The sequence below is a fragment of the Epargyreus clarus genome, unplaced genomic scaffold (genome assembly GCF_041222505.1).
Source record: "Epargyreus clarus isolate Ecla_fem2 unplaced genomic scaffold, WU_Ecla_fem_2.2 ptg000015l, whole genome shotgun sequence".
NCBI lineage: Eukaryota > Metazoa > Arthropoda > Insecta > Lepidoptera > Hesperiidae > Epargyreus > Epargyreus clarus.
In genome coordinates this window covers 15,792,475-15,819,088 of record NW_027332223.1, presented here as the reverse complement: position 1 = coordinate 15,819,088, position 26,614 = coordinate 15,792,475, and the positions used below count along the sequence as shown (strand labels likewise).

At 41.6% G+C, this 26,614-nt stretch overlaps 2 protein-coding genes across 4 annotated transcripts; one reads left to right on the top strand and one right to left on the bottom strand.

The window, feature by feature from the left end:
* Nucleotides 1-182: 182 nt before the first annotated feature.
* CycB3 (cyclin B3) lies at nucleotides 183-8,981 on the bottom strand. 2 transcript variants are annotated; one of them, XM_073081065.1, is made up of 8 exons: nucleotides 8,818-8,981; nucleotides 8,300-8,604; nucleotides 7,208-7,485; nucleotides 5,603-5,819; nucleotides 4,219-4,473; nucleotides 3,664-3,819; nucleotides 3,079-3,253; nucleotides 183-2,708 (listed from the first exon to the last, which is right to left on the bottom strand). In XM_073081065.1, the coding sequence occupies exons 2-8, from the start codon at nucleotides 8,597-8,599 to the stop codon at nucleotides 2,545-2,547; spliced, it is 1,545 nt and encodes a 514-aa protein (XP_072937166.1). In that variant the 5' UTR covers nucleotides 8,600-8,604; nucleotides 8,818-8,981; the 3' UTR covers nucleotides 183-2,544. The 2 variants fall into 2 exon arrangements, with proteins under 2 accessions (XP_072937166.1, XP_072937167.1); XM_073081066.1 differs by having other exon boundaries at nucleotides 5,603-5,816.
* Nucleotides 8,982-9,467: 486 nt separating this feature from the next.
* Pex1 (peroxisomal biogenesis factor 1) lies at nucleotides 9,468-18,148 on the top strand. 2 transcript variants are annotated; one of them, XM_073081063.1, is made up of 11 exons: nucleotides 9,468-9,725; nucleotides 10,254-10,472; nucleotides 10,772-11,885; nucleotides 12,104-12,344; nucleotides 12,500-12,653; nucleotides 12,803-12,971; nucleotides 13,214-13,362; nucleotides 13,855-14,042; nucleotides 14,125-14,184; nucleotides 14,564-17,632; nucleotides 17,987-18,148. In XM_073081063.1, exons 1-11 carry the CDS (start codon nucleotides 9,633-9,635, stop codon nucleotides 18,015-18,017), a joined length of 5,487 nt encoding a protein of 1,828 aa, XP_072937164.1. In that variant the 5' UTR covers nucleotides 9,468-9,632; the 3' UTR covers nucleotides 18,018-18,148. The 2 variants fall into 2 exon arrangements, with proteins under 2 accessions (XP_072937164.1, XP_072937165.1); XM_073081064.1 differs by lacking the exon at nucleotides 9,468-9,725 and adding an exon at nucleotides 9,920-10,072.
* The last annotated feature ends 8,466 nt before the right edge of the window (nucleotides 18,149-26,614 follow it).

The window sequence follows — 26,614 nt, the reverse complement described above, 5'->3', positions numbered from 1 at the left end:
TTACATCCAGTTGAATATTACCAGGTCCCACTTGCAGTATCATATTTGCAGTTTATCTTATAATAATCTTATGGAAAGACTGAAAGACCTAACCTCTTTGGTGACACCACTATGTAAAAATAATAATTAGTAATTTACTTTTTAAACTGGTAATTAAAGAGGAAGATAAATGAAAGCATATGTACCAAACCAAAATCACTTTTATTTACAAGTCAGTTTTACAATATTAACCATGTAAAATAAGATGACAAATGATATTAAGAAAAAACAGTTTTTAAAAGTGAAATTATTCTAAAACTTACCATTAATGAACAACATATTATAACATTCCAATATTTTGTACTCTTTAAAATGTGATAAATTACAAAACATAAGACAATGATGCGAATAATCTCACAATAATTACTATGTAAATTAATTATTAAAACATTACAAAAATCCATTAATAATTATATTAATTATAATTAAAATGTACTGTAGCAAAGTTTTCGAAACATACATAGTACAATAATACACATCCTATATAAAACTATTGCCATCGGCGCGTGTAGACCCGATGTTAGCAAAAATACTTCACAAAATACATACATAGTTCATGTTATTACCAAATTTGTTTCAATGGAAGTCAATCCAATTCTGATTTTATTACATATTCAATTAAATTACTTAAACAAAAGATTCCCTTATGAGGTGCTGTTATATCTAGAGAATTTTGTAAAACATATTACCTAAAACGTTTATATACAATTGTGACACGATACACACTATTTCTAAAGAGGATTTCTCGCTATGCCAATGAAATCGACAAGTCGTTTTTATGTACTCAAATTACGAGTTTTATGCTTATAAAATTTTACGAAAGAATAATAATATTTATGAAAAAAGAATAATTAAATTTATTTGAGCATCATATTGTATAACACTTACAGGAATTACAACAATCAATTGTTAATTAATAATTCAAAACTATATATAGTAGCCTTCCCCTAATTGGTAGACTCAGTAATGAGATGTACAAAAAACTAGATTGGATCAAAGGCATTGAGATATAGCAATGAACCTCAAGCAGAACAAATAAATACAACAAAGAACCCTGTCAAGATACCCTATATTTTCTATAGGAAGACAGAATTATAAAAATATATGCGAGTAAGCAGCTATGCAAGATTATGCAATTAATAATTGTGTTATTGGAATATGAAGCGTAAAACGCTTGTGCAGTGGCAAATGGGACTCGTGAATTGATCATAAAATTGAATACTATTTTGGTATAATCAGTAAAACTGCTAATTTGCAAATAAAAATATAAAAACTATTCCCGAAAAACAATATCTAAGTATAACAAAATAAAGTTTAAAATTTCAAAAAAGCAAAAATTTAACATCAAAATTTGTAAGTGCATCACTCGCCAACGCACACGCGCCATCATAAATCTATTGAGGTCAAGACGTCTGTAAGTCGATCTGTTTTGGTTGGCTTTTGGTTTACTTTTACATCAAACAAAACTGGAGATCATTTCCACAGAAACTTGGTTTCGTTGGTTAAAAACGAATATCTCCATTAACTTAAAGGATACACTCCTTACGTCTCGGTGGTGATCGTAGGCTCGCCATACTAATTTATGGCACATTCAACTAAGTCGTAACTAGAATATAATCTAAGTGGAGGTATCAACATACCTGTGCTACAATTCGTCAGCATACCTCAGTCTTTTTACGATATTCCACGAGTTGTAAATAAACATCTCGGCGAAAACGCACAGTCAGTGTCAAAAGAGATACGTGCCGATAAACTTAGTTTATCATCTCAAAAACAATATCAATAAATACAGAATAAGTACAATCGTAGACGAAAATGTTTTGTAAATAAAAATATTATCTAACCGAAAACTATATGCTTACAATTTCTTGATTAGTACTACTTTTGTAGCTGACCATACGAGTTCCTATTTACTCACGCCAAGTCGCAGCAAAAGATAACAGCAATTGATCTCTAGATTGGCTCTCGCCAGATAACTTTTGTCTGCGTCTCTACAAAATTACATTACATACCTAAAATAAACTTTACCAAAATGTCATATACAAGTAACTTATAGTATTAGGAGAACCATTGTGGCACCTTACATACACATTGGCACCAAAACCCTATTGCAAATTGACATCTAACAATAATCGTGTTGCACTTCGAATATAAACTACCGCTAACAAACAATTCCTAATATAAGGCAGTGTTATATTTAATAATTAGCTTTAGACAGTGCTTTCCATAATTAAAGCCAAACATCTTAAAGCAACTTTGGGCAGTAGAGTTCCGGCGCAGTCGATTTTAAGACACAACATTAAATAACAAACAAGCATTCACTATTTTGGATAAGGCTTCCGTTACACTCGTGTCCACTGCATTGTCACATAATTTTGTCCTTTCGTATATCAAAATTTGTCGTGTAACATAAGCCCTAAGAGCACACAAGACACAAATAGGCTAAAAGATTTGGACCCACCTTAGTACGGTTTTCACAAAGTGTAAAGTGCCACACGGCCGGTCTCAACTGCACAGTACCGAGTCTTCTACGAGGGGAACCTTGGCCACTTCGAAGAAGATCGTGTGCGAGTACTTGTTCCGCACGGTGCTGATGGCGGACTTGGGCTTCTTGTGGAGCGTCGCGTTCTGGGCGAGCGCGATCGGGAGGATCTCTTTCAGTGAGTATCCTGTAAAGTAATGTTTACATAGCTAATAAGATAGAGTTTCTTGTGAAATGATAAATTATTTGTTTACACTTCATGGATAAGCAGTAAGTAATATTTTTTTATAGTTAAGTCTATAATATTGGTTAACATATTAAACAAAACTATTGTGAGTCAATTTGGGTATCTATTATAGTGTTTAATGGACTTTAACGAAATTTTCGTGTAAAAGTAGAACATCTTATAGGAGACACCATAGGGTACTCTTTACTATGAAAATATTCGTGATAAAATGAAAATACGGACACGAGATTACTGTAGTAATTCACCAAAAATAAGATTGTATTTCGTCTTGATGTCTATTTTTCAGTAACGAGTGGGAGGTGGGTGTAACCTGTGTAGTACTGCAGCGTGGGCGTCCAGCCGCCGAGCGCCTTCATGCGCAGCGCGAGGTAGAGCGCGGCGGCCGCCATCTTGCTGTCGGAGTGCGCCAGCAGCCCGTACTCCAGCAGGCACTGCTCCAGCACGAAGCGCGCCAGCGTCAGCGTCGGCATCGACACGCGCGCGCACTGACAACACCACACGGTATACTTGTAGCATGCATTAGCCACCCACAAGCATAAACACGTCATGTAAATATCTATATAATTACCTCAATAAAAAGATATTTAAATAATTTGCATGCTTGTAGTGTTTGGTTGAAAACATTGCCCAAATTGCCTAAGTTTGACAATTTTATTAATTAATGTAATAACTTAAAATATATTTCGTCTAGACTTCATGGATCAATCAGACCGCTACACACTGCTACTATGTTGACATTTGACTGCTAATCGTAAGTTAAACTACGCTCTTACATTGGTAAAATCTTAAGTACATGACAAGTTTCGGCAATTATGTGTAATGATAAGTACCTTTTGAATTTCACATATTTAGAGACATATTAACAAATTGTGAGATCTCAATATGCAGTCCTCACCCTCGCGTATCTGCGCAGGAAGCGGTAGGAGAGCGGCACGCCCAGGTCGAAGTCCACGACGTGCAGGATGTTGATCTCCATGGCCAGCAGCTGGCTCAGCGTGTACGCGCCGTCGCAGATGTACAGGAAGTCGTCCACCAGCGGTGGGATGCGCTCCTGCAATCCACACAAAGTACATATACACTACCATTCAGTAGTGAATTCAGGGAAAGAAGTTCCTTGAGCTCCCCCCTTTTCTACCCTAAAATCGTGTACTTAATAAAGTCCATCAATAACCTTTTAGGGACAGGCAAAATTTCACAAATAGGACCTTTGTTCATACACACATTACATTTTACATAACTTCTATTTTTTTTTAGAGTGCATACTTAACTATAACTTAATAAATCTATTTAACACATTATATAACTAATATCATGTGCATTACCTTTTATTCAAAGATGTGTAACCATGAGGAGATTTTACTACACAATGAAAGATGTTTCATAATAGTAGTCTACTGATGCACTTCGCCTTAAAATTATAGATATTATACATTGACAAAATTCTCCTCACATCAAACTTGGAAGCGATGAAAAGCGCCGAAGCCCCCAACAGCTGCAACTCCTCCTTCGTGAGGTGGTCTTTCTCTGCCTGCGTCTTGGTAGACTTGGTGAGGAACAGGTCCACCAGCTTCACGGCCAAGTAGAGCGTCTCATGGTTCAGCTCGAAGCTCTCCTGCACTTCCACCATCCAGTCGACGAGCAGCGCCCGCATCCACGATGTGATGCCTTTCATCCGTTGAAGGTAATCGTCAATGGGGAAAAGTCGCTAAAAACAAATATTCATAGGGATACAAATTAGTATATCTATACAAATGAATAAAATAGATACGAATTGAAAACTATATTTTTTCGATAGTGCCTATATTTTACTTAATTTTAAATAAATCCGTTTTTTAACGTGAACAAATTTGCGCAGTGACTAAAAATCTGTATAACTGTAAAGTTAAAATGTTATTAAATTTCTGTTCATCATACAACAAGCTTCTCCGCGCGGCTCCGTTCCAATGTAATGTCGCGTTCAGGATCGACATTTTATAGTTGGATATTTTCGTCGTGAAATGACTGTCAAGTAATTCACGAAAATATTTGAATCAACAGAAGAAACGATAAAGATGTTTTGGTATCGTGTGAAGGAATCGTTTAGCTTAGAAAACAGCAGTTACATTAAAAAAATATTTATTTGTGTAAGCTTCACTGGCATTTCTAAATGTTTCAGTAACTAGAAGGTACGTTAATTTTACAAATTCAACTAGTAGGCAAAAAATATTCGATCATACTTCGTACCGTCGTACGTGATCGACGCTCTCATATAAAATCATTGAACGCCGCGGATGTTACCCGTTAAGGACGATATCCGGCGCTGGATGAGAGCATGTACACCATGTACAAGTGACCTCTTTAAAATTATCGTAGCCTATTATCTGTTATCAAGACCATTGCGAACATTGTTTATGCGAGTAATTAAGTTTCGTAAATAATAAGTATATGATGTAAATATAACAAAAATTGTGGAATAATTTTATCGACTTTTTTACTTCTATATTAGTTTTCAATAAATTTTTGTAAATGGTATGACGCGATGTTATCATACTGGCTAAATTTGCGAAGTTCAGGGTTCAATTCTAATGCCAACTACGTAAAATATTATCTTGTTTTTCTCCAAGGTGTATTGTGGTGTCAACTAATTACGATGGTTGGAAAATAAATCAAAAGGAATTATATGAAAAACAAATGATTTTATATCAGTCATTTGTTAAAGTTTAGTAAGTGTGGGAATTACTCAATTCAGATAAAATAAATTATCAAATTAAAAACAAACTTAAATGGGAACCTTCTAAAAATTAAGACATTTTAATTTTGTGTTATGAATTGATGAAATATAAATTATAGCTCACTTCTCTACTCTTCAAGTAGTTGAAGATGTCCATAGCATAGTTGGAGACTTGGACTGTGTCAGTCCAATTCTCCTGGTCAAAGTCCGCGACACCCTCAGGGACCTTGTGAGGCGTCTCCGTCTCCGCATCAAGGGAGCGGTTGACGCTGTCATCCAAGTTCACCTTGTCGAGTTTCTCGGCAATTGCCTTCTCTTCCTTTGTTGGTTCTGCTGGGCTACTAGGGAAATACACTTCTATAAAAAACAAATATTTTGCAAAAATACAATGACATTATTTTTCTGTCCATAATTAATTCCATATACAACAGGTTCTACTACACTTTCTGAGGACTAAGATAATCAACTCTTTCATCGAAATGCGGATCTGCTAGGATGCACACTAGTGATAGTTGTGGTGGTAATACCTCTCCGATTGAAGCATACACCACTACCACCTACCAATACTGAAGTATTGCTGCAAGTCAGAAACAGTTTTAGGGCTGTACAATAGTAAGAACATATCAGTTTTATTTCACAGGATTTAAAAAGTAGAAGGCTATACAATACCTACGTGCAAATATAAAGTTTGGTTTATTATTATAATGAATGAAGTCAAATGACAATAATAAAGAAAGTAATAGCACATAACAAAATTAGAGTGAGAATTACCGGACCGATATTCACTGGCTCTGCGCGCGGACACGTCATAGTTGTTTTTTTTTAACTCACAAGACTGTAGTTTTCTACAATTACGGAAGCCCTCGCAAACTCGGCGAAACACGATCACAATCCGTACAGAAAGAGATCAATATAAGTTACCCACCATTGCAGGGGAAGCAGCAGATTACCGCGCACGCGGAAATAAATCGCACCATGAAAATTTCAATTAGCCTTTACCTACATAGTAGGTAGGTACTACACAGTGACATTTCATGAATACTGCGGTTCCAGTTCCCTATTCCAGATCCAGCGCAGTGAGAGCCTAGTGGTTGAAACTAGACTTCTTGATCGGGGGGTCTGAGGTTCGAATCCCAGACACACACAGCTTTGATTTTTCAAAGTTTGTACATTTCAAAGTAATATGGATATTAGAAATTAATTTTAATTTGCTTTAATGGCGAAGGGAAACATTGTGCGTCAAGCTGCATATTTGAGAGATCTTTAAAAAAAGTTCCCAAAGTTATGTGAAGTCTACCAATAAGCACTTGGCCTGCGTGGTGAACTATAGCGTAATCCTTCTCATCCTGAGAGGAGAACCATACCCAACAGTGGGAAAGTAATGTGTTAATGATGCTGTGGTTTCAGGATTGAACAAGACGGCTTCAAAACGTGCCGTAAGCTCTAATCCTAATTACCGTACATAAGTAATGGGCTTCAAGTAGGAGTCAAGTCCTATTTAGAGCTGATTACAGATGTCCCTGTAAAGTCTTAATATTAGATAAACCAGAAATTGTTCTGGGTATATCTATATAAAACTCTATCAATTCTGAAAAAAACATATTTCATAGTTTGGGTATATACCTCCCCTTGCAATGTACATCTGCAACATGCTATCAATTTATTGTGTAAAATAAAAATAATCTAAAATAAAAAAGTGATAAAATAATTAACTCCTATAAATACTAACATATTTTCCAGTGCTGTCATATAAAGCGATGGCTCTCCGGACACATCACTCCTGGCTGATTTGGCAGAGTTCTGACTTTGATTCTGATTCTCCTTGCCCATGGACTTCCTCTCCACATTCTTGAGAATGCCATTCTGGGCTCTAGTGGCTACTGGCTTAGGTGGATCTTTGGCAAAGTGCTTCTGTACTGATTCTATAGCATTGGTTGCTGCTCTTTGTAGCTGCTTGGCTTTAGAGGCTTTGCCGTTAACCAATGTTTGTGTCTGTGGTTTGATGTTCTAAAATATTATAAAACTTTTAGGAAATTTAAATTTAGTTAATTAAGATAAGAATATTAAAATGTAACATCTCATAAGGCCTTACAAAAAAGAGCATTTTATTCATCCACATTCATACATTGCTAAATTATTATCAACTTCGTTTATTATTATTTGTTATTAACAGCTAGTAAAACTTTACTTGTATAGAATTCAATAAGTCTTCATCTACATACATATTTTTTAATAAGTTTTTAAATGTCAAATAAAAATCAATAACAGTTTTTATTTGCATAAAAATATAAGTTTAAAAATATCAAATGTTAACATGTAGTATCTGTGTCAAGGCCAACAGTATCTGCACAGCATATCAGCTGTTTTGCAAGACACTTTAACAACTTCTTGTAACAAAATCCTTATTATATATAAATAATGAATAAATTTGCTTTTATTTAAAAATTTCTTTGTATATGGATATACCAATTATTAGATCAATATTTTATTATTGTACTACATTTTTAGAATACACAATTCCTTAATGTAATGTGAGCTGAATAAATATATAATAAAAGATACAAAAGTGAAGCATCTTTCAATAACCAAACTTAAACAGCATGTTGATTTGTGAAGCAAAAATTTTTGGAGGGAAAGTTCAGTGACCTTTTTTTGTCAAAACAATGTTTTTGCCACATGAATTACGTAGAAATATAGGGCTAATTTAGAACATTTAATGATTCAGAAGCCCACATTTACGTGTTACATAGATTTTTATAAAGTAAATACCCTCAACTAGTTTTTATAAATGAGGTAAGTAGGTATACAAAGGGTTATTAACCTTCACTGTGGGGAGCATTTTGGTCTCCACCGTAACTTTTTTGAGCGGCTGGACCTTGTCTTTATCATTGGTGGCGCACGACTTGTTGAAGGCATTGGTGATGTCTCCGAAAGCCGCCCTCTTCGCAGTCATGTCTTTCAACGGACTATCTGCTTTTCTTTTATTTGGCACCTTCAAACTGTCTTTGTAACTCTTCAGAGTAGCCAGCTGCTTACTCCTTGTCGTGATTCCATGGCTCAGAATACCGTTGAAGTTCTCATTGACGCCGATCGGCTTCGATGCCAATCTCGTTGGCGCCATAGCTCCTAATAACAATATAACGTTTTTATCACGTGTATGGTTCAACGGCACTATTAGTATATTATATAACACGCTTTTATGGAGATACTAATAGTAAATAAATCGTAAACAAGTTTCAAAATCATCACGTCTAACGACCAAAAATGGAGGCAAAACAACTGAACGTCTAATAATGCACGTAGCGTCAGGCGTTATTGCATAAATAATTGAATACTTACAGTTTTCAGATCGGCGTCAGCCGTTTTTAAACAAAATTTAAACTATCTAAGAATTTTCACAACTGAATAACAGCACACCCGAGTAAACTTTATCCAAAATTACGTTATTTCAACACGCAACCGAATAGAGCAATCTACAAAAACCGTTGCTTTGAATTTCTATTGGCAAATCAACAGACCAATAAAAAGTAAGCTCTAACGTCGTTCCTTTCCATGCGGTAAAAGATTTCTTATTCAGTATTCCTTTAAAGATTGATAATATTGGACTTATTTTATTTGATTAGAATATTATATGTGATTTATAACACTGAAGTTATGTATTACTTATAAAAATAATTATTTTATTACTCTATTTCACCGAAATATAGTACTATATAATATAATTGGAAATACTAATTTAGACTCGCAGCTTTAAAAAAGCATGAAAGGAACGTAAATAACGTTTAACGTTTCTGATTCCGTAAAATTTCTTAATTATTTTTATAATAAATTTAATGAATAATATAGATTAAATAATAATAAATTTTAAGTGAAAAAATAATGAATGCTTTAGTCAATATTTACTTAAATGGAAAAATCTAGATACGGTTGCGTAAATTGCATCGCATTTTTGACGTACATAGTGTTTTGTCGTTTGGTGATATGTTATCAGGGGCAATGACATGCTTAAATGTCAAAATTAGCAATGTTGTGATAACAAAATTATTGTTGGTATTTATTTTCCTATAACTTTTCAAAGTATTTTAAATTTAATTATATTTTCATAGTACAAAATATTCAATGTACATATTAGTGGCACAATAGTGTAATTTAAAATGTTGGGAGGAGTTAGATTGAAAGTAATTTATACCCATGAAAGGTCCTGCTTTGCTTACATCAGTTCAAAGTATAACACGGGTACTGATCAGGTAAGATTACATTATGGATAAAAGTTTAGTGTCTTTTCATTAAAATAAAAAATGCGGTAACAGTTAGTATAAAATAAAAACGAAATAATTTTTATTGTATGTTATTTTAGGTTACATAAAATTACATATTTAAAAAATAATTAAAATGTTGATTGATTTTCAGTATTGAACTAGGGGCTTGTAAAAACATAAACAAATAAGTAATAATATTATTAGATGTTTATCAATAAAATGAGTTCCACCAAATATACTTCAAACGTTTACCCTTCAAACAAAGGATTCTGCCACCTGTTATTCACCTATACATGCCTTATAAGAGCATTGCAAACATAGCTGTGAGGTGACAGGTTGGTTGGAAGTTTTATTTTTATGAGGCATTCCAACACTGTCCTCTGGGGTAGCACATCTCTAACTCACATTATGGAGGACTCCAATTTTTTACCATCTGGAGAACTATATCAAAACATCAAAACTATAAAAACAATCTACTATGAAAACTGCAATTTTTTGTTTTTATATTAATTACAGTCACAATGCATCCAAGTGCTGAGCAAGGAGAAGCAGATATTACTCTGGGTAGTATACTCTACCAACATTCCAGAAGGCCACTTAGCATGCAACCCGGTGTACAGCAGGCTTGTAGGGTTGGAAGAGGGAGCTGATGTCTTTGTTGCACCTTATGGAGATATCAAGGTGCTGGACGAGTTGTACATTGACACTGATAGCCCTGATGATCAGGAGATACTGGTGGGTTGCTATTAAGTACTGCTTAATTATTAGCTATTTAAAAATTATGTCTTACTAGTACCATGTGTGAGTCAAGTATCTGAGTTTTAATATGAGGTGTTCCACCTTACCCTTCACAATCAAGAATACATTTATGATATGCTTTACAGAGGACAACCGGTTGCAGTGGCAACATAAAAAATATTGATTGTTATTATATTAAGATATTGTAACTAACTTAGGATATATTTATTATATAACAGTATCTTTGGGTTAAAAGTATTTATAACAAATTAATAAGCAATATTTTCTCATTTTAGGAAAACAATGTAGATATTTTACAGCTTCGTATTTTAGATCAACTCAGATTAGTAGTGGCTAATCAGAAGGCTGTTGTTTGGATATCCACTTCAATGCCCATTGTCTTCACTCCCAAGAAGACTGGAATTTTAGTAAACCACAGTAAAGTTGTAGTAAAAGTAGATGCCTTTAACAGTTTCCATAGCAGTCTGCAAAGCAGCTTACCACACATGCCTGATAAGAGTAATCATCAGTTTAATAACATAGGATTAATTAATAGTGGCTTGCTCAAGCCATACATGAGTGTACCAGAGAGGATTGTTCTGCGTGCACACCCAATGGACTGTGATGGTAAAAGGAACCTGATTCATCCATACATTGTTTTCATGCATGAAGACTTTCTTAATGAAAAGTATAAAGATTCTACTGTGATATTAGCTACTATGAAACATATTCCGTTAGTACTACAAGAAAATAAAGAGGAAGAAGATATTGATGCTGTTAACAGTCAAATAGATGGCTTATGTGTTGAAATAGTGCCTGTAGATAATACTGTATTTAGAAGTCTATGTCGTGAAGTATACAATAAAAATATACCAACTGTACTCATTCCTAAAGCATTGAATGTAATTATTAACATTGAAAATGGTACAAAAATAATATTCGACATAATAGGCGATAAAATAGAACAGCCAGAGCATGTAGATATAGTGACCTATTCTGAGAAAACCCAAACAGAAATAGATGTGATTGAGAAGTTCAAGAAATGTGTTGTTGAGAGCACACATTCTGGCAAACGTTTTCTTATAAACGATAGTATGGTTAAGCAAAATCTGCTAATAAGTAATGGCTTTTTGCAATTCAAACTCAAGCCAGAGAAGCTTAAATATACAATGCTTAACTCAGAGTCTTTTAGACATTGCACAGTTGCTGCAAAATGCTTGAGTGACACAGACTTGGTGCTTCCAAAAATTACAATGTCGAATTACGAATATGACTCTAAAAATTACTGTAGGACAATGAAGTCAGTACAGAAGCTAGTTGTCAATGTGGTGTCGCATATTTATTTTGAAATACATCGAGAGGCTAATTTTAAAGGAGTTTCTGAAATTAAGAGTAATGTCTTAGTTACTGGTAAGTGCAAATAACTGTTATGTCTTTTACCAGCAGACAAATAATTTGATGTTGTGAAATAATGTTTTAGATAGTCTTTGTCTTTTGGCAAAATACATTAGGATTTCTGTAGTGGGCTTAAAGACTTTTTTATTTCTGTTGCAAATTCCGAAATTACTTAAATAATTAATCTATTTCAAATTAATCTTATTTTGTTACTTATTGATTTTTTTTCGCAGGTATGAGCGGTACAGGAAAATCCGCCCTTTGCCACATAGTTCAGAAGGAACTGACTGTTTGGTCACACATTCTACATTGTAGATCACTGAAAGGCCGTAAAGACATTACGGAGGTGCTAGGCAAGGCTATACTTATGTGTCAGGAACATAGTCCAGCAGTGCTTATTTGTGATGACATTGATGCGCTGGTGCCGCCGAACATGGAAGGTGCTTCGCCACAAGACATAGCTTATTATCAAAGGTATACTGTGCTTTTTTGGTACCAATAATATTACACATAAAACATAATTAAATTCTAGGGCGGAAGCAGCATAGTCTAAAAAGTAATACTAATTTTATATGCACCACTATTATTTTATTCATTATTTCATAAAATGTCTAAAATTTCTTCACCAGGCTGGCAGTAGTAATAAAGCATATGTTGCAATCGTGCGCGGGAGTGTGCGTGCTGATGACGTCACTTAGCATGAAGTCTCTACACCCTATTCTTAGCCACTTTAGTGGCAAGCCACTGTTCACGGCACATTTCGATATAAAGGAGCTTAATCAAGTGAGTTTGTTTAATTATATATTTTATATTACTAATATCCTGCATATCTGATCATTGCGAATTTATCTTTTATATTGTATAATACTTATACTAGATCAGTTTTTGAGCTATGGGGTATGGGGCTATGCATTTTAAATATCGATTTTTAGGACGAAAGAGAAGAACTATTCAAGCATTTGTTGAACGACAAAATTCGGGACACGTTTCTCGTGGAAGACGACGATGTGATTAAACTCGCGATGGACACGGCCGGCTGCAGCGTTAGGGAGATCGTGGACTACCTGAACAAGAAGATATTTAAAGGTGTTAAAAAGAAAAGTGAGTGCATCCTGTTTACATAGATTTTATAATTGGTCTTCATCAATTTTGGTATAGTTCGAAAATTTTGAACGCGACCCGCACTGCCATCACAACTCTATTTTTTGTATTGTGTCATTCAAATTTTTGAAACATGTAATTCGGATTTAAAACGCGGCTAAGATAATCTTTTTACAAGATAATTTTGTTAACCAGGGTTCATTAACCTTATAAACACGATGCCTAATTTTGACATGTTACAGAAAAACATCCTGAAGATTCGAAGCCCCGTTTAGTGGAAGATGTGACCAAGGATGTGGAGAAAGCCAAGGCATTTGATATTTGGGGGCCCGTCGGTGGAATGGAAGACGTGAAGCAGGAGCTCACTGAATGCATTTTCTGGCCTATTATGGTATTTTTTTTGACAAAATATATTTAAAGTTCATAAAACTTTCTATGGTTCACTTGGTACTGTGTCACAGACAGCAAAACAACTAGGTGTTAGGAATTAACTTCTGTACACAGGCAACCCATTAAATACGGTATTTTATGACAGAATCAGATGTTTGTGACGTACATTATTTATACGTTTATATATTGATGTACCTACTAATCTAGATTAATCTAGATCATGGTTGCACAGACTTATTAAGACTAGGGGCCACTCGGGCAAATCATGAACTCATGGCGGGCCGGCCGCCAGAAGTATAGTTTTATTCTGGAATAGAATTCAATATTTTTCGAATGTACGAAAGTATTATTTTTGCTGTCGGCGGCCACCAGTATTCGACCGGCTGACCGCATGCGGCCCGCGGGCCGCGGTCTGTGCATCCATAATCTAGATCAATAGAATATACCCCTGGCATTAGATACTGTGTATGTTAAATAATATGTTTTGTTCCAGTATCCAGCGTTGTTCCCTTCGCAGTCCTGCGGGGTGTTGCTCTACGGGCCGCCGGGCACGGGCAAGTCGCACATCGGCTCGTGTCTCGCGAGGCTCGCCAACATGAAGCTGCTCGTTGTGAAGGGCCCCGAGTTGCTGTCCAAATACATAGGTCAGAGTGAGAAGGCCGTGCGGGACATATTTGATAAGTAAGGATTTAACTTAAATCTTTTTAAAACTTAACAAATCTTACTATGTGTGGTATATGCTAATTTTATTTTTCGTTTGTAGGGCAGATATGCAAAGGCCGTGCATATTATTCTTTGATGAGTTTGACAGTCTTGCTCCTAAGTAAGTGTCATGATTTTAATTACTAATATATAAGTAAAAAGTAAATGAACATTTAGTGTGTTATAGAAATTCTTGGTTGATTATTTTAAACTGATAACCATGCCTTAATATATGTGTATTTATTAGCGTGCATGCGTGAACGCGTGTATGCGCGCGAGAGTATGTGCATGCAGTCGTCCGTGTGCGAATGTATTTCTAGAGCAATTATGAAAATTGCTCTAAATTTTTTTTTTTAATATTTTTCAAACACGAAAATAGTGACACGAATATAACCGTGACAATTTCAATTGTTGGTTACATTTTCTTGTTAGGAGTGAGTAAACTTTACTACTCTATGATTTTATGAGTAAAATAAAAAAAAGGTATCGTTTGTGTTTAGGCGCGGTCACGATTCTACCGGCGTGACGGACCGCGTGGTGAACCAGCTGCTGGCGAGGTTGGACGGCGCGGAGGGCGGCGCGCGCGGCCCCGTGCTGGCCGCCACGTCGCGCCCCGACCTGCTCGACCCCGCGCTGCTGCGCCCCGGCCGCCTGCAGCGACACGTGTACTGCGCGCTGCCGGACCCGGTACGTCGGGGCTGGGTGTGTACAGGCGCGGCCCCGTGCTGGCCGCCACGTCGCGCCCCGACCTGCTCGACCCCGCGCTGCTGCGCCCCGGCCGCCTGCAGCGACACGTGTACTGCGCGCTGCCGGACCCGGTACGTCGGGGCTGGGTGTGTACAGGCGCGGCCCCGTGCTGGCCGCCACGTCGCGCCCCGACCTGCTCGACCCCGCGCTGCTGCGCCCCGGCCGCCTGCAGCGACACGTGTACTGCGCGCTGCCGGACCCGGTACGTCGGGGCTGGGTGTGTACAGGCGCGGCCCCGTGCTGGCCGCCACGTCGCGCCCCGACCTGCTCGACCCCGCGCTGCTGCGCCCCGGCCGCCTGCAGCGACACGTGTACTGCGCGCTGCCGGACCCGGTACGTCGGGGCTGGGTGTGTACAGGCGCGGCCCCGTGCTGGCCGCCACGTCGCGCCCCGACCTGCTCGACCCCGCGCTGCTGCGCCCCGGCCGCCTGCAGCGACACGTGTACTGCGCGCTGCCGGACCCGGTACGTCGGGGCTGGGTGTGTACAGGCGCGGCCCCGTGCTGGCCGCCACGTCGCGCCCCGACCTGCTCGACCCCGCGCTGCTGCGCCCCGGCCGCCTGCAGCGACACGTGTACTGCGCGCTGCCGGACCCGGTACGTCGGGGCTGGGTGTGTACAGGCGCGGCCCCGTGCTGGCCGCCACGTCGCGCCCCGACCTGCTCGACCCCGCGCTGCTGCGCCCCGGCCGCCTGCAGCGACACGTGTACTGCGCGCTGCCGGACCCGGTACGTCGGGGCTGGGTGTGTACAGGCGCGGCCCCGTGCTGGCCGCCACGTCGCGCCCCGACCTGCTCGACCCCGCGCTGCTGCGCCCCGGCCGCCTGCAGCGACACGTGTACTGCGCGCTGCCGGACCCGGTACGTCGGGGCTGGGTGTGTACAGGCGCGGCCCCGTGCTGGCCGCCACGTCGCGCCCCGACCTGCTCGACCCCGCGCTGCTGCGCCCCGGCCGCCTGCAGCGACACGTGTACTGCGCGCTGCCGGACCCGGTACGTCGGGGCTGGGTGTGTACAGGCGCGGCCCCGTGCTGGCCGCCACGTCGCGCCCCGACCTGCTCGACCCCGCGCTGCTGCGCCCCGGCCGCCTGCAGCGACACGTGTACTGCGCGCTGCCGGACCCGGTACGTCGGGGCTGGGTGTGTACAGGCGCGGCCCCGTGCTGGCCGCCACGTCGCGCCCCGACCTGCTCGACCCCGCGCTGCTGCGCCCCGGCCGCCTGCAGCGACACGTGTACTGCGCGCTGCCGGACCCGGTACGTCGGGGCTGGGTGTGTACAGGCGCGGCCCCGTGCTGGCCGCCACGTCGCGCCCCGACCTGCTCGACCCCGCGCTGCTGCGCCCCGGCCGCCTGCAGCGACACGTGTACTGCGCGCTGCCGGACCCGGTACGTCGGGGCTGGGTGTGTACAGGCGCGGCCCCGTGCTGGCCGCCACGTCGCGCCCCGACCTGCTCGACCCCGCGCTGCTGCGCCCCGGCCGCCTGCAGCGACACGTGTACTGCGCGCTGCCGGACCCGGTACGTCGGGGCTGGGTGTGTACAGGCGCGGCCCCGTGCTGGCCGCCACGTCGCGCCCCGACCTGCTCGACCCCGCGCTGCTGCGCCCCGGCCGCCTGCAGCGACACGTGTACTGCGCGCTGCCGGACCCGGTACGTCGGGGCTGGGTGTGTACAGGCGCGGCCCCGTGCTGGCCGCCACGTCGCGCCCCGACCTGCTCGACCCCGCGCTGCTGCGCCCCGGCCGCCTGCAGCGACACGTGTACTGCGCGCTGCCGGACCCGGTACGTCGGGGCTGGGTGTGTACAGGCGCGGCCCCGTGCTGGCCGCCACGTCGCGCCCCGACCTGCTCGACCCCGCGCTGCTGCGCCCCGGCCGCCTGCAGCGACACGTGTACTGCGCGCTGCCGGACCCGGTACGTCGGGGCTGGGTGTGTACAGGCGCGGCCCCGTGCTGGCCGCCACGTCGCGCCCCGACCTGCTCGACCCCGCGCTGCTGCGCCCCGGCCGCCTGCAGCGACACGTGTACTGCGCGCTGCCGGACCCGGTACGTCGGGGCTGGGTGTGTACAGGCGCGGCCCCGTGCTGGCCGCCACGTCGCGCCCCGACCTGCTCGACCCCGCGCTGCTGCGCCCCGGCCGCCTGCAGCGACACGTGTACTGCGCGCTGCCGGACCCGGTACGTCGGGGCTGGGTGTGTACAGGCGCGGCCCCGTGCTGGCCGCCACGTCGCGCCCCGACCTGCTCGACCCCGCGCTGCTGCGCCCCGGCCGCCTGCAGCGACACGTGTACTGCGCGCTGCCGGACCCGGTACGTCGGGGCTGGGTGTGTACAGGCGCGGCCCCGTGCTGGCCGCCACGTCGCGCCCCGACCTGCTCGACCCCGCGCTGCTGCGCCCCGGCCGCCTGCAGCGACACGTGTACTGCGCGCTGCCGGACCCGGTACGTCGGGGCTGGGTGTGTACAGGCGCGGCCCCGTGCTGGCCGCCACGTCGCGCCCCGACCTGCTCGACCCCGCGCTGCTGCGCCCCGGCCGCCTGCAGCGACACGTGTACTGCGCGCTGCCGGACCCGGTACGTCGGGGCTGGGTGTGTACAGGCGCGGCCCCGTGCTGGCCGCCACGTCGCGCCCCGACCTGCTCGACCCCGCGCTGCTGCGCCCCGGCCGCCTGCAGCGACACGTGTACTGCGCGCTGCCGGACCCGGTACGTCGGGGCTGGGTGTGTACAGGCGCGGCCCCGTGCTGGCCGCCACGTCGCGCCCCGACCTGCTCGACCCCGCGCTGCTGCGCCCCGGCCGCCTGCAGCGACACGTGTACTGCGCGCTGCCGGACCCGGTACGTCCGGGCTGGGTGTGTACCGCGTGGTGAACCAGCTGCTGGCTACCCATGGGCGAGAGTGAGCACCGAGGGCGCCGCGCTTCGTCTCGCTAAAGATATTAGCTAATTTGCTATTGCGACGCGACTTGTTTTATATTCACAGCGGACTAAGTGTTTGGCACGGACTCTACCTACGGTACGATTTACGTAGTACGTTGGGCAGTGCCCATGTAAATGAGCGATATTTTATGTGGACGTTTATCGCTCATTAGCGCATCTCATCGTCAACGAATGTTAAATGAGTGACTGAGTGCATAATCTTTTGTACACCAAAATATTTAGTAATTTTCATTAGACATTTGTTCTCTACAGAAAGGCCGCCATGAAGTGCTCAAGACAATAACGAAGAGTGTGACGATCGATGATAGCGTGGATTTGCACCAGTTGGCGCAGCGGACAGAAGGGTTCTCACCAGCTGATCTCAAGTCCCTGTTGGTCACCGCGCAACTGGGAAGGCTAGAGAGGCAATTGGTATGATCTTTTGTGATATTTTAGGGCTCCGTGGGGTTTGTATAATGATGCCAACGCCGTTAAAATGTTTTGCTTTTAAAGATGATTTAGAGTGGACAACAGTTACTACAGGGAATAAGAATATTTTTTATTTTGCACGAATCTTATTTATATGTATAACCTTGTTCGAGGGATATTAAATAAGTTTAGTTAATGTAAAGCAACGAAGAAGTCGTTGGAATAAATATATATATATTCCAACTTCTAGCTACTAGAAAATGATATTGTCTTCAAAGGTTTTAAAAACACGTTTTTTTTTACAGGTAAACAATGAAGAGAAAAGCATGGAGTCTGTGATCGTGTACCAAGAAGATGTAGACAGTGCATTAGAGGAGACGAAACCTTCGCTGTCACAGGAACAGAGGCTCTTCTATGATATGATGTAAGTTATACATATAACACAATAACTTGTTTTGAAAATGTAGTATTAATAACTAACTAACTAACTTATTTCTTATTTTGGAAACTCAGATGTACAAATACTTATCAAATTCCAATTATCACTATTAATAAAAAAATGTTTATTGATCTTGAATGCAACGCACGCAACTTGAATATTTCCAGTTTACAGTAAAATTAACTTGAGTTGTACATTCTTTTTTATATATTTTTTCAGATACAAAAGGTTCAGAGGTGAGCCTTTGTCACCCGAACAACGATTCTTATCGCAAAGAATGCAAAAGCAACGAGTGACTTTGGCTTGATGTTTATTCAGCAATAATTATATCACCACTACCATCATTAATGTTATCATTTCATCTAGAACTAGAGGCGGAGTTACAAGCCTTTTTTTTTGTAATATATATTTATTGGGAAAGAGTGGTGTAGGGGAAATGCGCAATTTTAGTGTAGGGAAGTATCGCTGCTATGCAAATGCATCACATTGCTATAGTTGATGGAATTCTTGTTGGTTGGACTGCGGGGACTGCCGGGACTGCGGGGGTATTTTTCATTTTGGTAAATTATTTCGCTATGTTTATTACCACGTTCCAACTTACTGTCAGAAATATATACAATGCCGCGTCTGTACGCATGCCACTTGCCGCAACCTCGAATATCTACAAACGTTTTGTTCGAGTAAACGCTGAGATACAAATGCTTTCAAACCTCCACAAACCTTATCCGTATGTTGCAATGTGTGACGGCTTGTTGAGGTTTGGCAAACGTGTGGACGTAGCAAACGATTAAATATTTGAATTGGTGACATTGACTACTTAACATCAGGTGGATTTCTAATTCGTGTAGAAAACTCTCGATATAAAAATTAAATAATTTTGTAGGTTGTGTTTGCTTATATTGGCTACAAAATTGGTGCTAATATCATAATGTATAAAATAATATGAATTGGAATGTACTTAATGATGGTGTACAGGCTTTTTATTTTAGTATTTATCACGTTGTAATTTTTAGTAATTTGAATTGTGTCAATTTTACCTGTTAATATTGCCGTTGTAAAATATTTCGTTTTTTCACTAGATGTCGCTATATAGTCATAAGTGTAATGAAATGTAAAACTGTACGCATAATATAACATACAATTGTTTGTATATTTTGTTGCTATTTTTGTATTATTAATATTATATTAATCGTTGTTGCAATAAATTGGGACTGTATTAATTTATGACTTGTCTTTTTTACCTACATACAATAATTAAGTTATTTGTTACTTGCTAATTATCAAACACATAAACAGAATGGTAGGTAACTTAATATGCAAGTGTTAGCATGACACTACGTAGAACGAAGCTAATTACCACTGATTTTTTCTTTTGTGTGACTATTGAAACGGCGGAGAGAGTTGAAATAGGGTAAGATCTCATGAGGGTAGAAAACTCAGTTATTTTACTGTATTTAACATGGTCGGTACATGCAAATTCTGATTCTTATACGATTACTAATTGATAATCTAATTATTTCACGCGTATTACTGATTTATAATCAATCTGTTAACTAACAGACTGGCTTCAAACTCACAAGTATGCACTGATGTGAGTATATCATAATAATAATTTAAACACAAGTTATCTAAGCGGTGCAACTCGAGCCACGAAAGCAAGACTGCCGTAAATTCGGATTTAATTCATTAAACAACTCGTTACGACGCGTAACGTGTTAAGCTATTAGCCGAGCAACTTCACAAGACGGTGCAGAACAACGATATTTAACTTCTGGATGTGGTATCTTTACAAAGGAACAAATATGAGTTAGTAATAATATTGTAGAAGTTATAATATAAATTGTAATAATGTAGAGATAATGGGAAAGTACTTTCTAAACTCAGTCCTATTTTACAGTTCCCTGTTTTCGATGCTAGGAAAAAAATATATTTCTGATGACCGGTGTTCATTCCGAGATTACTGGCGGACTGAAAAATCATTTTCTACTTGATTTATCAACGGCACTTGCAATATGGAATTTTTAGTAGCTATCTACTTATTTCTGATTAACCGATTCAATGCGGCGGCCTCTTGGACAAACTTTAACGCCTGGCGGCGAACAAATATTTCGTGGCACCACTGTGGTGCCAAACGCCAGGGACTTTGATGGCACCGCTAAGGTGCCATCCGCCATTGTAACTTATCGTTTTTTTTTGCTTTTTCCACGTGCTGTAAGTTTAGTAGCCACCCAAAAGCGAAAGTGAATGGTTTAACAGTTCGATTAGTGTTTACAAAACTGACTATCTACGTGTAATAACGGAAATGGAAGGTAAGTGTCTTATTTCTATCAGGTGTTGTAAACATTTTTGTAAGTTTTTGATGAATTGATTGTTTTAGTGTTACTATAGAATTAAATATGAACATTCGAGACGTGGAGAGCGCTATGATAGTTCTTTTCTGGTGTTTTGTTTAGAATATAAATTCAAATTATTAATGGATAGGTTTCTAATAGAATATCGAAATTGATTGCGCTATTTATTCAGACAAAGATAAACACCAAAGTACGAATATCTTAATCCAGTTTCTATTGGCTTACTATTAACTAAAAGTAGGTACTATTATAGTAATACAATCACAATCATTTGCAAAATAATATAATATATTTTTTGAAAGGTTTACAATCCCTGAAGTATGTGAGCCGTGTGGTGTCGGCCTCGAATAGCACCACTCCCTCTCTTCCCGTGGATGTCGTAAGAGCCGACTAAGGGACAATACCAGGAGATGGGCAGCAGCATTTTCCCGTGTATGAATAACACCTACTGCGGTCACCAACACGCATGCCAGGCGCGGTGACTATGGCAAAAACCCCCAATGACAGGTGCAGAAAAGCCACGGCCCCCAGTCCCCGGCGGCCCCGCTATTCCGGGCTATGGTAGCGGCCAAGGTAACGGCGGGGCAGGGGGTGCTAAGAATCCCCGGAAGAGAGTCGGCTACCACACACGACGACTTCTGCACCTGGCAACATACAATACCAGGACACTGAGGACCGACGAGAAGATACAGGAGCTGGAAGAAGAGATAGACAAGTTAAACTGGAGTATTTTAGGATTATCAGAAGTCCGAAGACAGGGGGAGGACACGGTAATCCTTAAATCTGGCAACTTGTTCTATCACCGGGAGGGCGAACACCTGTCTCAAGGAGGTGTCGGGTTCCTAGTCCACAAATCCCTCGTTAACAACGTGGTAACGGTCGACAGTGTGTCGGCAAGGGTAGCGTACCTTATACTCAGAATATCTAAACGGTATTCGCTGAAGGTCATACAGGTATATGCGCCGACGTCGACACACCCAGACGATGAGGTTGAGGTTATGTATGAGGACATAAGTAGAGCCATACATACTTCAAAAACCCATTTTACCGTTGTTATGGGGGATTTTAACGCAAGACTAGGCACGCGAAATGGTGACGAACTGAAGGTTCAACCCTTTGGAGTTGGACAACGGAACCACCGAGGCCACTTGCTTGCCAACTTCTTGGAGAGGGAAGACTTCTTTATGATGAACTCCTTCTACAAGAAGAAGACACAGCGAAAGTGGACTTGGATAAGTCCCGATGGTACCGTCAAGAACGAGATAGACTTCATTTTGGCAGACAAACGGCACATATTTAATGATGTCTCTGTGATCAACAGGGTGAAAACCGGAAGTGATCACCGGATGGTAAGAGGCACATTAAATATCAACGTTAAGCTCGAACGGTCACGCCTGATGAAGTCTACGCTCCGCCCAACATCTGTTCAAATCCAGGGCTCCGAAGGCTTTCAGATTGAGTTACGAAACCGTTTCGCGTGCCTCGATTCTTGCGTTTCCGTGGACGATATTAACACCCAGGTTGTAGCAACTGTCCACGAGGTAGGGTCTAAGTACTTCAAGGCCCACTCCAGTGGTAGGCATCGAGTTCTCTCAGAGCATACTCTCGGTCTTATGCGGGAGAGACGAGAACTGTGTGTGCAGTCTCCAACCTCAATGTCGAAATACAGGCTGCTTAATAAACAGATCTCCCAAGGTAGGCGACGCGATTGGCGTTCTTATAACGCTAATCGCGTAAAAGACGCTATTGAGCGAAACCGAGGCTCCAAAGTGTTCGCAAGAGATCTGTGCATTGGGCAGAGTCTGTTGACGAGGTTGAAGACCGAGTCGGGCACCATAGTTTCGTCTAAGCCCGAAGTTCTGAGGGAGATCGAGAATTACTACGGACAGTTGTATACTTCTGCACGAGTTCCAGCCCGTAAGACTGTGAACGACAAACGTGCTAAGCTGACCCGACACTACACCGAGGACCTCCCGGAAGTCAGCCTGTACGAGATTAGAGGGGCTCTCAAACAGCTTAAAACCAACAAGGCACCGGGAGATGACGGAATCACAACAGAGCTGCTAAAAGCTGGCGGAAAACCCGTACTAGTGGCGCTCCAAAAGTTGTTCGATTCCGTGATCAATAGCGGAACTACCCCGGAAGCGTGGAGCAGAAGCGTAGTGGTACTGTTCTTCAAAAAGGGCGATAAAACCCTATTGAAGAACTACAGGCCCATTGCGCTTCTGAGCCATGTTTATAAGCTCTTTTCGAGGGTCCTCACTAACCGTATTGCACGCAGGCTTGACGACTTCCAGCCTCCCGAACAAGCCGGATTCCGAAGAGGCTACAGCACCATGGACCACATACACACGCTCCGGCAGATTATACAGAAGACCGAGGAGTATAATCTGCCGCTATGTGTTGCCTATGTGGACTATGAGAAAGCCTTCGATTCTATCGAGACCTGGGCAGTGCTGGAGTCCCTTCAGCGATGCCAGATCGACTATAGGTACATCGAGGTGTTGAAGTGTGTAAACAAAGCCGCCACCATGTCAGTCCGAGTACACGATCAGAGGACGAACCCTATCCAATTGCAGCGGGGAGTTAGACAGGGCGATGTCGTATCGCCGAAGCTGTTTACCGCTGCGTTGGAAGATGTGTTCAAGTTGATGGTGTGGAAAGGTCTTGGCGTTAACATCAATGGCGAACACCTCACACACCTTCGATTTGCCGATGATATAGTCATCTTGGCAGATTCGCTGAGGGACCTCAGTAAAATGCTAGGAGACCTCAACAGTGCCTCACAACGGGTGGGTCTTAAGATGAACATGGACAAGACGAAAATCATGTCAAATGTCCATGTCACACCCGTACCGGTAGTTGTTGATGGCGCTCCTCTCGAAGTTGTTGACGAGTACATTTACCTGGGACAAACGATCCGGATGGGTAAGTCCAACTTTGAGAGGGAGGTCACTCGAAGAATCCAACTCGGCTGGGCTGCGTTCGGGAAATTACGGAGTATCTTCTCGTCCAAAATTCCTCAGTGCCTGAAGTCGAAATTATTCGAGCAATGTGTGTTGCCAGTGATGACATACGGCGCCGAAACGTGGTCGTTTACTGTAGGCCTAGTTCGAAAGCTCAGAGTCGCTCAGCGTGCTATGGAGAGGGCTATGCTTGGTATTTCGCTACGAGACATGATTCGCAACGATGAAATCCGTAGACGAACTAAGCTTACCGACATAGCTCTCAAAATCAGCAGGCTGAAGTGGCAATGGGCCGGCCACATCGCTCGGAGGACCGATAACCGGTGGGGAAGGAAGGTCCTCGAGTGGCGACCACGCGTAGGCAAAAGGAGTTCAGGCCGCCCCCCGACCAGGTGGACCGACGACCTGAAGAAGACGGCGGGAAACCGCTGGCTTCAAAGGGCATGGGACCGGTTGGAGTGGCGCCAATTAGGGGAGGCCTATGTCCAGCAGTGGACCTCAAAAGGCTGATGGATGGATGGATGGATGGATGGAAGTATGTGAAATCACGTGATCTGCTGAAACTGACATTCTAGGAAGGAACTACGTCATAAATAAAGATACTTTTGTTTTCAGAACAACTTTGATAAACGTCAATTTATCCCAGATTTATGGCTTCAAATTTTGGCACCTCTCGGGTGCCACCCGCCATATACAAAAGAAATGGCATAGCACAACTGTTGTGCCATCCGCACAGAATCGGTTAAAATTAGTATGAACAGTAAAATAACAAACTTTGTTTAAAAATAACTTAACTAAATCTGAAAAATATAAACTACCTATACAATATAGGTATACTTATCAATTTCTTAACACAATACGCCAAATGACAACGAATAAAAAAATCGAAGAAATATTATTTTTATTTTGTAAACACATCTTGTATCTAATTTATTATCTGTGGTGCGCGAAATTTCGCGCGTTACTAACGGGCGCGTTCCGAATCATCGCTCAATCTAAATTATTGTGCAAGTTGTGAACTAATCTAAGTCGCGAGCGCACAACTTTTTCAATAAAACACGCTTATCTCGCGTGCAATAATTAAACGCATCATAAATGTTATTAAAAGGATATTATAACTAATTTTGTAGCGAAATCTTGTTAATCAACGTGTAACTTTAGACAGGTATTTATTGGCTACAATCTATTATCAGCAAACAAGCAACTGTTTGCTAAGTAGGTACCTAGTGTTATAATTATTATTTATAATAAACATCAGTTCCCCCTACTCTACTCTATCACCTATATTATTTATATCGTTATGACTTGAGTAGGTATGAACACGATTATCGTGTGAGTGAATAGTGGTATGGTTCGGTACGTAGATAATATACACAGACCTGTATGTAACTGGTATGTGTAGATATAAATGGCCTACTGCAGCCGTTCTAACATTATACTTACTTTGTACGACAAATAATCAAAATAAGAATAGCCGCTTGTATAGAGGGAATACAATATTATTTATCATTACGGAAGTATAAAATTCTAAAATTACATTTCAATTTCAGGGGACGTCACGTTTTTTTACATACCTAAGTAGACACTTAGACAGAGTACATAATTTTAGGTTGTATCGTTATTATAAGATTAGCCTCTTCTTTAATAATTGTTTACTATTTTTTAACTAAAGGCAACGCGCTTTACAATGTGCTGGTTTGAACAAGCCCTTATATCAGCTAATTACAGCTAAGGTTGATGGGCAAACTTTTATCTTGAACTCCGCCACATCGAATACGTAATTAGTGCGCCAAGTTTAGATTTACAGGAGATTGGTTTTGGATACCATCTAAATGGTTCGAGAATTCAACGTCTATTAATAATTTATGTTATACGGATCATATTGGTACTTTTATTAACATAATATAAAAATTATTATTATGATACCAATAAGGAAATGTATGTTAAGCAACATTAATGCTTAGGACAAAAAACATCTATGTACATAAATAAAGTTTCTAGAATTACCTAATGTAACGTATTTATTTTGAATTAAAATTGATTAATCAATGGTTTACACGTACCTATAGAATGTAACAAATAAAAATACGAGCTTGAGCTAGAGGATAATCGATTTTCATATATAGCAGTTATTCAGATGATATAGGCTGTGATAGTCAAGTAGACACAGGACCATGTAAGGATCTCGTTTTCATTGGACGAAAGGAATGTTAAAGGTGAATTCGATAGGAATTTTAGGACGCCATATTTTAGTTAATATTACCTACCTATATACCTACCTACCTTTATTTTATTTTTTAGATAACAAAATTATCGGGAAAGTTAAAATGATGGCCCATGATGCCATGAAGATGTCTGTATTTAAATTTTTATTTGCGCTAATATTTATTTTATTGTGTCCACGATAAGAATTTTATTAAGTTCATAACAAAGCTCCACGTTTATTGATTACTATAATGCTTTTACTACTAATGACTATTAGAACATAGCTGTAGGGCGTTTTGTGGATTGTTTTGGCCATTTCTGAGTGGTACCAATGAAGCTAGGGGCTTTGTTTTGTAGCAGCAATTTCAAGTGCTACTGTGTTTTGATTTAAAAGGAAGAGATACTTGGTTGAGACATTTCAACCTTATCCTCGTAGTTTAAATCACGTATCCTCCTATAGTACATTCATTTAGTGAGAAATATCTAGTAATGTAGATGTAAAAAACATTAA

Bases quoted from the DNA above. Each gene is read 5' to 3' on its own strand.
- Pex1 (XM_073081063.1), top strand. From the start codon at position 9,633: ATGTTGGGAGGAGTTAGATTGAAAGTAATTTATACCCATGAAAGGTCC. The intron at 12,654-12,802 runs GTGAGTTTGTTT...ATCGATTTTTAG, and splicing joins ATATAAAGGAGCTTAATCAA to GACGAAAGAGAAGAACTATT. The intron at 13,363-13,854 runs GTATTTTTTTTG...GTTTTGTTCCAG, and splicing joins GCATTTTCTGGCCTATTATG to TATCCAGCGTTGTTCCCTTC.
- CycB3 (XM_073081065.1), bottom strand. From the start codon at position 8,599: ATGGCGCCAACGAGATTGGCATCGAAGCCGATCGGCGTCAATGAGAAC. The intron at 7,486-8,299 runs GTTAATAACCCT...ATAATATTTTAG, and splicing joins AAATGCTCCCCACAGTGAAG to AACATCAAACCACAGACACA. The intron at 5,820-7,207 runs GTTAGTATTTAT...GTATTTCCCTAG, and splicing joins ATGACAGCACTGGAAAATAT to TAGCCCAGCAGAACCAACAA.